This window comes from Vigna radiata, unplaced genomic scaffold (assembly GCF_000741045.1).
Source record: "Vigna radiata var. radiata cultivar VC1973A unplaced genomic scaffold, Vradiata_ver6 scaffold_171, whole genome shotgun sequence".
Classification (NCBI taxonomy): Eukaryota; Viridiplantae; Streptophyta; class Magnoliopsida; order Fabales; family Fabaceae; genus Vigna; species Vigna radiata.
Genome location: NW_014542551.1, coordinates 819,752 through 831,646, shown reverse-complemented (window position 1 = coordinate 831,646; position 11,895 = coordinate 819,752). Strand labels below are relative to the sequence as shown.

Here is an 11,895-nt window from a genome sequence, read left to right as displayed (position 1 = left end):
TTTCTCAGTTAACATTAAAGCAAAAATGTGCCAAACAGTGTAAACAATCCAAATGTTATAATGAAACGTGCTTGAAACAACAAATAAAGTTAAAAAATTTGGTAAAAAAGACTAAAACTAGAGTTTTCTAAAGTTGAAGGACTAAATTGTACCTTAATTTGAAAGAGGGACTAAAACCAAAATCACCCCAAAGTATAGGGACTAAAAACATATTTAACCCAATTGATAAAATTATTTTATCTAATGTTTGAGCTTAGGATAATTAGATATATAAAAAATGTAGTAATAATAAGAGTTGTTATTTAAAATAAGAAAAAAATAATTATTATAGAAGTAAGGAGTATTATAATTTGTTAGTTTTTTATTATAAATTGGTCGTCATGTGTTTGTTTAATTATAATTTTAAGTACTTTTCTTATGTTTTATCATAGAAAAACATAAGAATAAGAAACTTTTGGTAACTACATTTTCGAGAATGAAAATTGTTTTTTGTGAGAGAATATAAGATTTTAAAAATTTTAATAATTAAGAAGAATATACAAAATGTAGTTAACTATTTTAAATAGAGGATAAAATAGTTTGTTAATTTTTTTAAAGGAGTTATTTTATTTTAAAAAATTTCTAAGAAACTATTCAATTAGAAAAAAATCAATATTAAATATTTTAGATGTTGTTATATACTGGATACATTTGCAAATTAAATTATATCTTGAGATATTATTACAAATTAAAAAATATCTTGAAAAATTATTATATATAATTAGATATTATTTATCGATAATGATAATAATAATAAAAATAATAATAATAATAATAATAATAATAATAATAATAAGAATAATAATAATAATAAAAATAATAATAACAACACTATAATAACTATAATAATAATAATAACTATAATAATAATAATAACAATAATAACAATAATAATAAAAAAATAGAAAGTATTATTTAGAGACTTATTATAATCAACTAGAATAAGTCTTAGTGGAAAATCACGTAAAAGGAATTACTTTTGATAGTGTACATTCTTGATTTCTTACATTCTCTTATAAGAATATCATTTCCTGAAAATTATTTTTAAGAATATCATTTGTGTATTACTTAATTTTAGATCTATATATTATTAAAAATGTACTATTATGTGCAAATGTGTTACTTTTAGTTTTTAGCATTATTAAATTATGACATTATACTTTATAAAAATAATTTTTAAGTAAATTATTAATTAATATTGTTTTATGAATGTGAGTTGAAATCTTAGTTTAATCATTGGTTCACCCCATAAACCTTGAATTAGTATCTTAACTAGTTAAACAAGATTTGATTTGAGATAAATATAGACTTAACCAATTAACCTTAATCTGATATCTTAACAAGTGCATTAAACTATATGATCCATGTTTAGGAAATATACAAGCTTTTCAAAACTGCTAATAGCGATAAATATATGCATTTATGACTCAAATATCAAAGTGCTTGAAAAGAAACAAGAGGCACAAGAGCAATGCCTTCTCAATTGACACTATTACATTATTTTTAGCGATGATGATGATTATTATGATTGATTATGATGCTTGCAGCATCAATAATACTGAGTATACAATATGTACATGTTTCTTTTCTTCTTGCAAATGAGAGGATCCAAAACAAACAAGCTAATCCCACAATTTTGGAAGAATCAATTTCTTTTCTTGCTCTGTAAGAATGTAATTCCTCTATTCCCTGTTAAGACACGATAAAAGAAACAAAATGCTATAAGCTACCATAGTACAGCAAGTGATTCAATTCAATATGAACATGGTACTTACGGATAAACTTCTAATCAGACTTCATAAAATAAAATCAATTTTATGTTTAAAATAATGTGTAAAACTTATACCATAAACCAACATTCACTCTTTTATTGGATGATGAAATTTAAAATACCATATATATAGAATATGCACCTTGTCTAGACTACATCGGCTGACTTGAAAGTGACACAAATCTATGTGGAAGATGTTGGAACTCGAAGTACTTGTTGCAGAAAGCGTGCTGCAAGACGTTGAGTGATCCCCCCCATAACACGTTCCCCAAGTCTGCGTGCCTCAGGTTGCTGAAGAACCTATTCATGTGCAAACATAAATTTATCTAAAATTAAACTACTGCCAAATTTGATTAAGAAAAATGAAACTGAGGGTCAAATATAAAATGCATTAAATTCACTTCAACTAAATTCATTTAACATTACTTTCAATGTTTCTTTCTTTTCGTTAGAATAGTTTTACATTACTTTCAGAGCAATTTGGTTGTTCCTATCTTTAATCAAGGTACTAGGGCCGAACTCTTTTTTATTATTTCTTTTCCTCTCTCTATACATTGGTCGCAAGATTACAAATCACCATATATATGAATATGGGTATCACAACGAATCGATCCTGCTCTGACTGTAACTATTATAAGAAGTTTTGTTCATAATCTTTAAAGGGAACTGCATTAACTTTGACAGAATTATATCAAAGTTAAAAATGATAAACACTTACTGAAACTTGATAGGTTGTGCTCGTGTAGCTCGTTATGTGTGTAAGGAAATTCTTTATTTTATCCCTGCTATAACTTTATTCTTTATTACATATATATCTTGCTATTAATACTACAATTATGTATTTAAAATCAATCCCATAATGACACGAATTTGTTTTCTTAGAATTAGCTCTTTATATTTCCTAAAATAATCAGCAGGCTCATGTATTTCTAAGTCCAATGGCCTCATTATTCAAATGTAGAAGAAATATATTCTTCTTTGTAGCTCTAGATCTTGGGGAGTCATCGACCATAACCTTCATTGTGGCTTTCATTGCTGCGCCACTCTCATCACTATTGTAGCCTTTACTGTTGCATAATATACCTATATGGCTGAGATCATGAATTCTGGAACGGAAATTGGGGACAAATCCCAAACTACTACAGAATTGTAGAATGTCCAACCCACAAGTACGTGCTCTCTAATATATTCTAGGAAGTTTTCATTTCATTTTCTTTTGGTCATAATGCTTTGGATACACGTTTTTCTGACTATTGAATACTAGACTATGGAGTCATTGGAAATATGACCCCACTAACCAAATAATTTTCCACACACTCTCCATGTCCTAGCAACAAGAAAACTTTCATAGCAATAGGACATGGAGAGGTCCAAGTAAGCATATCCATAACCTTAAAAAGTGTCCTTCACGTCCTTAAATTGTCCTCTAATCTGATTTTTGTACTAAAACAAAAAAGATCATTCATGTAATGTTTTCTACAGTAACTCTTGTATTTTACAAGACAAGAACTCGAAGAGGATGATTGAAAATGCTAGAGAATGGAATGGCCTTTACTATTGGAGGCCTCTATTCAGCTATCAAGAGTCACTCCCTCATCTAAATCCACCATGACCAATAAAGAAAAAGTTCAACTATACCATTATCGACCGGCACATCCTTCATTCCAAGTTGTAAGATTTATTTTCCCTTTCTTGTTTAAGAGTTTAAAGGTGAAATGTCTCCTTGTGAGGTGTGCGAGTTTACATACTAATAAGAGAAGTCTTGTCCCTTTTTATCTTGTACATACTAATATATGGGGTCCCACTAATGTTTCTAATATCTCAAGTGCTAAATAGTTTATAACCTTTATAGATTGTATCTGAGTAACTTGGGTTCTTTTATTGAAGCACAAACTTGAGGTTAGTTCTACTTTTATTCAATCTATCACAATGATTAAGAATCAATTTGGAATCAATAGTAAAAGAACTAGGTCTCATAAGGCCGAGGATAACTTTGATCTTGAGTTCAATTCCTTTTGCCAAAAAGAAGGGGTAGTCTTCATGTGCCAACACAACTAAACAGAATGGGATTGTTGAAAGAAAAAATGGGCACTTAATAGGACAAACTATACCTTTTAGTATCATGTTCCTAAGAAATTTTGGGGGAAGTCCTTCTTTCTTACGGGTCACTATTATTGAGGACTTCCTATCACATCTTTTGGGCATAAATGTCTTTTAAAATTAATTGGTGAACATTCCAAATGTATAAGGGTATTTAATGAAAGATCCTTCTTATGTGCTTTTGGTTGGTGTGTGTTGTCCTTGACATATCTCCAACTTGGAATAAACTTTTGACAAGTCACCAAATGTGCCTCCTAGGACACTCTTCTCCGTAAAGAGTATCATTTTTATTCTCTTAAAAATAAAACATACTATATGTTTGCAAGAGGTTCACTCTGTCCAACAAGTCTTCCCTATTCCATTAGTCGAACCCTTGGTCTTCCTTGCTCATGACACCCTCAATCAAATCAATACACCAAGTTTTTCTCATAGTCATAGTCCACTGAAACCATCATCGTCACCTATTGTCATTTACCAATGTAGGGCACAAGGGATTGGTCAAATGTTACATGGTTAAGTTAGGCCAAATGGTGAACCTGAATGCTTGAGAACTATATTGGTGGCCAAAAGATACACTTAGATATATGGCCTTAATTACGGTAATACTTTTCACCGATCACAAAAATTACTATTGTCCAACTTTTTTTTTCAATGGCACTTGTTTCTTATTGGCTTCTCCGTCAATTGAATATTGATAATATTTTCCTTCATGGTGACTTGGAAGAGAAAATCTACATGAAACAACCTCTTTGATTTGTTGTTTAGGGGGAGTGTGGTTTGGTGTATAGTATTAAGCAATCTCCATGGGTCTCATTTGGAAAATTTAGTGATATTGTTCAACTATTTAGGCTAAAATGCACTAAGTGGATCACTAGGTTTTTATTGTCATACATCTCTTGCAAAATGTGTTTAATTGTGTATGTTAATGATAGACAAGGGAAAAAAGAGAGGTTCTTGAAAGTATACTATAGGAAGAAAAATAAAAACAGCAGTTAATTGGTTAAAAGTTAGTTATATGATGATATGAGATGAAGACTTTCGTAAAAGTCTATATACTGTCATGTCAGGTAGAGTTAGGGGGTCTTTCTGAATTGATGCTTGTGACAGGGAGAACCGTGTGAGAAAGGAAAGCAGTTTTCTTTTGTAAGCTTTGGTTTTACCGTGTAAAGTGAATAACACAAAGCAAGACTTTATCTTTGCTTCTTTTCTATCTTGTTCTTTCATCACTGCCTCTAGGTTCCTAAAAATTTGATCTGCCCTGCCGGATCAGAAGAAGGGGGAATTATGGAAAGTAGAGTGAATTCTTTGGAAATATTGGGCAACAAGCAAGGAAGAGCGATTGCGGAGATGAAGACAGATTTGTCTATTATCAAAGATACCCTACTATAGGACATGAAGGAGATTAAAGAACTTCTTCAAGATATCCAGAGGAAGAACCACTTTGCCCTTGGGTTAAAAGGGTGGAGTTTCTTACATTTGAAGGGAATGGTCCCCCAAGGTCGGACAACAAGGGCATCAAATGTTTTTGAAGTTGGAACATCAAAGGATCAACAAAAAGTACACCCAACCCTCATTAGCATGGAAGAAAATGTAATCTAGTGTTCAAAATCTGGCAACAAAAAATCAAGAATCCTTCTTGGGAAGATTTTCCTAAAGTACTATGTATGACTTTTGGGGCACCATTGTTGGAAAATGGGCAGCAATTAGAAACCAAGAAAAGGTGGAAGATAACATTAAAAAATTTGAGGTACGAAACAACAGCTTGGGTGAATTTGGTTTTGCTATGGATGTGCTGCCTAGTAATAATAAGCAACATGGTGGTTTATTGGACATTGATCCATTTTATATCAATAAAGGTATTGCCATTGTTCAGGATGGTGGGTTTGATTTCTGGGTGCCAACTGCTTGCATGAATGCCCCGAGAGTTTTAAAGACTATGCAACTCCCAAAGCATGTTCCACTAATAGGTATCATGGTGTAAGGAAAACTAGTTTAATCATTGCTTTAGGAAAAGATTATGGGCTTAAAGAGGCAATAAAGGAAGGTTGTTGAGTTTTGTCGAATGAGCTTCATCTTGCTCAACGATGTTTTAGAAGATGTGCACCACTGGAGAAGGCCATGGAAATAGAAGCACAAGAACCAAATATTGGAAGTCCCACATCGATTAGAGATAAGGTCAATTTAGAGTATATAAATGGTTACAAACCTCACCATACAAGCCAGTTTTGTGAGGTTGAGTTAGGCTTAAAGTCCACTTCTTAACATGATATTAGAATCATGGGTTAGAACCTATCCTAACGAGATTTGATGTTTGGTAGGCATATTTTCCACCCGCTATCGGACCACCCATTAATGTCTAGTCCCATGCACAATGTATATACCTCGACATAAGGGGAGTGTTGGAAGTCCCACTCATTTATCTCTCTATTACTAGACAAGGCCTGTTTTTTTATAGTTGAAGTAATTAGTCAATTTATGTAGACTCCTCACATTAATCACTTGAAAGTTGTTATTTGCATCCTCATATACCTCAAAAGGCTCCAAGGCAAAATCTACTATATCAAGATAAATAAATACACAATCTATAGGTATATTGTGGTGCTAACCAGGTAGGATCTCCCATAGGAAAACATTTCACCACTGAATATTGTGTTTTCATTGGAGGGAATATTGTTTTATGGAACATGAGATTGAAACTGTAAAATATATTTCTAGAGGGCTTAATTGATCCCTCTCACTATCATCTATTTATAATAAAGTTCTGATACAAAAGTACAAGAAAGATTAAGGGTATGCTCTAGACACCTAGGTGCAGAACTAGGTACTACTATAGATACAACTCATAAAGACTAGCACACTACACCTTAAATAGGCTTAATGATGATACATAGATGCAATTATTCTAACAATGGAAGAGAAAGAAACAAAATGTGGTTGCTTGAGCAAATGTTGAAACTTAGTATTGAGTGATGGTGTCACTCGTGAACTTAGGTGCAATAAAACAATTCCTCCAAGAACCGGAACATTGTGATATCCAGCAAATGAGGATCCAAGTATAGATCTCTCAAGTTCCTTTTCTCCAATATTTTCTCAAGTCTTTTATAAATTTAACACTACTGATTCAAGATCATCTTCTTAATGGAATTTCCTCCGTTAAATGTTAATTAAGGAACTGTAGACGTTTAATAAAGTGAAGTATTGGTGTTACACATGCATGCTAGATACTCAAACACTATGGGATAATCCTTGTACTGTACATCCTTCAAAGTCAAGCACTTCTATTGCATCAACAATGATTAATACTGACTTTTGAAACAGTGATATTTGTTTTAATTGTGGTTTTGGATAATATGTGCATACAGGCATCTCAAATTAGCATGTGTTTCAATCTCAAATATATCTTTGATTCAATCTTATAGTATTTCTTTATTTTCTATTCAATCAGTGTAGCTGCAATCATATGCAGTACTCTTTGTATCAGAGTTGTTTTGTACTTGTCTGTTTCACATCATTGCTACACAAATTTGTTGACCGAGTGCTATAGTTGTGCTAAGTTTTTGTTACATAAGAAATCAGTTCAATAAATAAATTAACACCTGCCAAATGTCTCTATAGTCAGTAAATGGTTCATATTCTACAGAAATACAATAATGCATAAATGTTTACCTGTAGTATAGGTAGTAAAAGATCTGGATCAAAATCATTAGATGATTGCAAAAGTCCCCATATCCTGAATACTTGATCTCTAAGTTCTATCATGTTTTGTGTTTCAACTTCGGACATTATAATGGGTCCATTTGCATTGCCATTGAAAACAAGAGTCTTCATAAATTCAGGAACTGACTTGTATGTATCAGAAATTGTGCTAAGTGTAAAAGCTTCAGTCACTTGAACAGCTTCTTTAATAACAAGGGTCCTGAGTTCTTCACCATCTGGACTCAACAATACCTTCAGGACAGGTTGTAAAGCCTCTTTTGCAGAGAAATCTCTGTCCATTCTCCCCTGGACTAGCAGGTTTTCAAGTCTACCCCACCTGCACTCGACTAGATCAATGTCTATTCAAGTAAATTTACTAAAAAAAAGTATTTTATCATCATGTTCAATCAATGAAACATGGACTTCGTATAGCTGAATGTTTACCTGAATCTCCCATCCTGGAAAAGCAACTCTATAAGAGCATCTCTTAGATACGGGTTTGGGTCTGTCAACAGCCGCTTAGCAAAATATGGGTATGATGCCGCAAGAACCTTAAAATTGGGATCAGCATAAAGTGCTAAACCTTCTAAGACAGTGAGGGACCTCAGTATTAAAGCATAGTAGGCTGGGACTGCCAAAAGAAAATGAAAAAAGAACCCAAATCATAACCATCAAATTCTGCAACAAATAGCAGGTACAAGTAAAACAAATTACTTGTTGAATAGACAATGTCATCAGTCAACCATTTAAATTAAAAGTTCTAACAAAAATAACAAAATGTTTTATTTTCTTTCACAGGTAGAATATAATTAATGTTGTCATCAATGTGTTTTTTGGAAGTGTGTATCTATCCCTGGCTGAAATGACTCAAGAATCACTATGAAACAAGTATAAGATAAAAATGAGAAATCGATAAAAAAGCATTCTGTGATCTCACCATTAAATGGAAATTGATACAAAACGTTTCCCAGACCATCCACCAGTGTCTTGAAGTTAAGTTCACTCACAGTATAATTAAGTGCATCATCAAAAAAGTCTCGTAGTGCTGGTACAATTGGTGATACATCAACATCAGGTGACAGGAAATCAAGAGCATAGTAGTCACGAGCCATAGCTTCATAGTCTCGGTTAACCAAGTGAACAACATGGCCAATTATGGCAGATCTTGCTTCTTCCGGAGTTTCACTCATCATCCCAAAATCAAGAAAAGCAAGCTTTCCCTCCGGTGTCGCTAAAAGGTTCCCAGGATGTGGATCTGCATGGAAATATCCATACTCAAGTAGCTGTCTGAGACTGCACTGAATGCCTGTATTAACCAGATCCAACACTTTTAATCCTTGTCTCTCAATAGCTTCCTGCTCGTTTAGTTTGACTCCATCAACCCACTCCATCGTCAGTACTTTGGCACTAGTATAATCCCAGAAAACATCAGGGACACAGATATCTTCCTTGTCAGCATACAATTTTTTGAACCTCCTTGCATTTTGTCCCTCCTGCAGGAACCTGTCAAAATTTACATTCAATCCTGAAAAAGAATCTTACATAATTTACAAATAAGTAGTTTTATTATCAACAAACAAGGAGCATAACACCCCATAACAACAAATGAAGAAAGCTACAACAAGTAGATTCAAGCATTTTCTAGACACAAGTCAATAGGCTAAAGATTCAATGTTTTATCATTTTATGTTTTTCTAAAAAATTTACAAAATGGAAACAAAATTCAAAAGAACATATGGAAATGATTGAAGAACTAACCTGCACATAGTTGAGCTCCTGAAATACTCTACGTGCAAATTCATCAATAAGCGCAACAACATCACTACTGATTATGTCAACATATTTATTAATGAAAAACCCAAGACCTCTTATCAGGTAGAAGTCCAATCCTATTGCTTCCTCAATAGCAGGGCGTTGCACCTTCACAGCCACAAGTCTTCCTGAATACTTCAACTGAGCTTTATAGACTTGTCCCAAACTGGCTGCTGCTATGGGTGATGGTGATATAGAAGAGAATATGGAGTCAAGAGATAGATCCAATTCCCTCTCGATGCATGCAAAGGCCTCCTCATCAGGAAATGTAGGCAAACCATCCTGGTAAAGTACATCCAGGATCAAAATTACCCTTACTTTTAATTCTTTAATGCATAACTTCATAGCAAAAATTATAATAAAGGGCATATACCATCGTACACCACATCATCAAATAAATTTTCACATTGCAATAACTTTGATCAAGTCCTATAAGAACCAAGACATTATACACGAAAGAGTATGCTAATTTACGCTACAATATTGACGAGTCACAGCAAACCAAACTTCATAGGCACCGTTCGGATGGACTTAATTTCAGCCCTTTGTATAAAGCTAGTTGAAACAACCCACATACATAAGTTGTCTGGTCTTACTTCCATAAGCTCCATGCTGAAGCTTAAGAAAGCAAGCCTTCGGAAAATCAACTCTTGCTTATTTTCAAACAAAATACCTTCAATATATCATCAAACTTCCATTCTTTACCCTTGCTGAAATGTTTATCCAAACAAGATTTATCTTCTTTTACTGTAATATAAGGTCTACTCAAACAAAACCTAGGCTCTACTTGAATAAATTTCTCTATATGTACTTAATGAAGAGAAATAGAAAAGTAAACTGAACTCAACTTTGCATACACAGAAGCTCTCATCTAACTTTACGCATTAATTGATTTTAACTTGTATACATTTTACTTTCTATTTTCTTCTTCATGTTTTCATACAGAATTTCATCTAAATTAATATTAACTCGAGTAGTTTCTCCAAACAAAGCCCTTAAAGGTAGTAAACCTCTAGAGCATGCTCTAAAATTTTTAAGTTTTATAAAGTTATAATCTTTAACTAACTAACAAACAAAAGAAGCGCTGATTTTGAATCAAAACGAGTCAAAGGGAAGTGAACACAACACTTGAAGCTCAGAAAGCTCTTCCAAATACTCCGGTGGGCATATGTCAGGCCTTGTGGATAATCCCTGACCCAATTTCACAAAAGTGGGGCCCAGCTTCGTAAATATGTTCTTAAGCTCAGACGCACGAAGTCTTCTATTCTTAACAAGCACTCCATTCCTCTGGTCCAGCAACAGCTTCAGCCCAAACGAACCCAACGCAACTACAATCTGAAGGGTCCTCCGCACCACCTACCACAAAAAAGGGATCAACCAATCCTCAGAATCCGAGTCGTACCCACGAATGAACTTCCAAAAGGGTATTCAAAAAGGGTAAGAGAGAAGACCTTAACGGGCTGGGAACCATACATGGACGCTATCAGTTGCGGGTTGTAGACGGACGCATTGGCCGCGCGTGCCATGGCTCTGGCCTCGGCTTGCAAGTCATTGGCACGTGACAGGGTGAGGACCTGAATGGAGCTATTGTCTCTGGGCGCGGAAGGTGAAGGCGGTGCTTGGACCAGAGCAGCTTGTGGGGTGAGGCGCGTGAGAGTGTTGATTCTGCCGCTGAAACGACGTCGTGTGAGGCGCTTGGAGAGAGGAACAGAACCGCTCGTCCATGAAGGACACGGCTGCGCCACCGTTGCCATGGTTCGTGTCGGGTATGTCAACTCTTATTATGCGGTGGACAGTAGAAATTTAAATGGCGGTTGTTGTTTTGGACGAACCGAAAATGAGTCAAACGAGTAATGGGAAAGGCATACACGAAATTGCATTTGGGCCATTTGATTTTCAGGACACAATTTTTTTTGTGCACGCCAATAATACCCATATCAAAACAAAAATATTTTATATGCATCACTTTTTCTTTTGTAATATGTAGAACTACTTCCATTTTATATTATTTTATTATCTTTCTTTTTATATTTTTCTATAAAATATAAAAATTTACTTTAATTAAGATCATTTTATTCTTCTAATAGATTGTCAAATAATGATAGTTATTGATGTCAAATAATTTTTTTCTTATTTGTATTCTTATACTCATGTACTTAAAGATATACTCATACATGTGTCAAGTGATATGCCAAATATAATATGAGCAACGTTCTCTGTTTATCTAAAAAGACCTTATTTGTTTTTTCCTTAAGCAATTAATTTACAAAGTAATTTTATTTATATGTTATGAGAATATAGTTTATGATTAAAGAGGAAAAAAAAGGTGTAGATTTTTATTTATTGATTTTAGGTTTGTGGCTCTAAGTATTTTTGTGTAAGAAAAATAATTAGAGTGGCGTAGAGATGTGGTAATGTGAATTCCATGATCCACAACCACTTATATTCGGATATGTATTAGTACTATAAAACAAGGT

At 33.6% G+C, this 11,895-nt stretch overlaps 1 protein-coding gene across 2 annotated transcripts; it reads right to left on the bottom strand.

Annotated features, from left to right (window-relative positions):
- Positions 1-1,439: 1,439 nt before the first annotated feature.
- Positions 1,440-11,331, bottom strand: LOC106780279 (protein ACTIVITY OF BC1 COMPLEX KINASE 3, chloroplastic). 2 transcript variants are annotated; one of them, XM_014668549.2, is made up of 8 exons: positions 10,870-11,331; positions 10,547-10,774; positions 9,365-9,700; positions 8,544-9,099; positions 8,051-8,237; positions 7,577-7,943; positions 1,953-2,110; positions 1,440-1,728 (listed from the first exon to the last, which is right to left on the bottom strand). In XM_014668549.2, exons 1-7 carry the CDS (start codon positions 11,170-11,172, stop codon positions 1,994-1,996), a joined length of 2,094 nt encoding a protein of 697 aa, XP_014524035.1. In that variant the 5' UTR covers positions 11,173-11,331; the 3' UTR covers positions 1,440-1,728; positions 1,953-1,993. The 2 variants fall into 2 exon arrangements, with proteins under 2 accessions (XP_014524035.1, XP_022632655.1); XM_022776934.1 differs by having other exon boundaries at positions 8,544-9,131; positions 9,472-9,700.
- Between the last annotated feature and the right edge of the window lie 564 nt (positions 11,332-11,895).

What these genes read in the sequence shown, in the direction of transcription:
- LOC106780279 (XM_014668549.2), bottom strand. Translation starts at nt 11,172, where the DNA reads ATGGCAACGGTGGCGCAGCCGTGTCCTTCATGGACGAGCGGTTCTGTT. An exon ending in ATGGTTCCCAGCCCGTTAAG is followed by an intron (nt 10,775 to 10,869) that starts GTCTTCTCTCTT and finishes TTTTTGTGGTAG; the next exon opens with GTGGTGCGGAGGACCCTTCA. An exon ending in AGGAGCTCAACTATGTGCAG is followed by an intron (nt 9,100 to 9,364) that starts GTTAGTTCTTCA and finishes AGGTTCCTGCAG; the next exon opens with GAGGGACAAAATGCAAGGAG.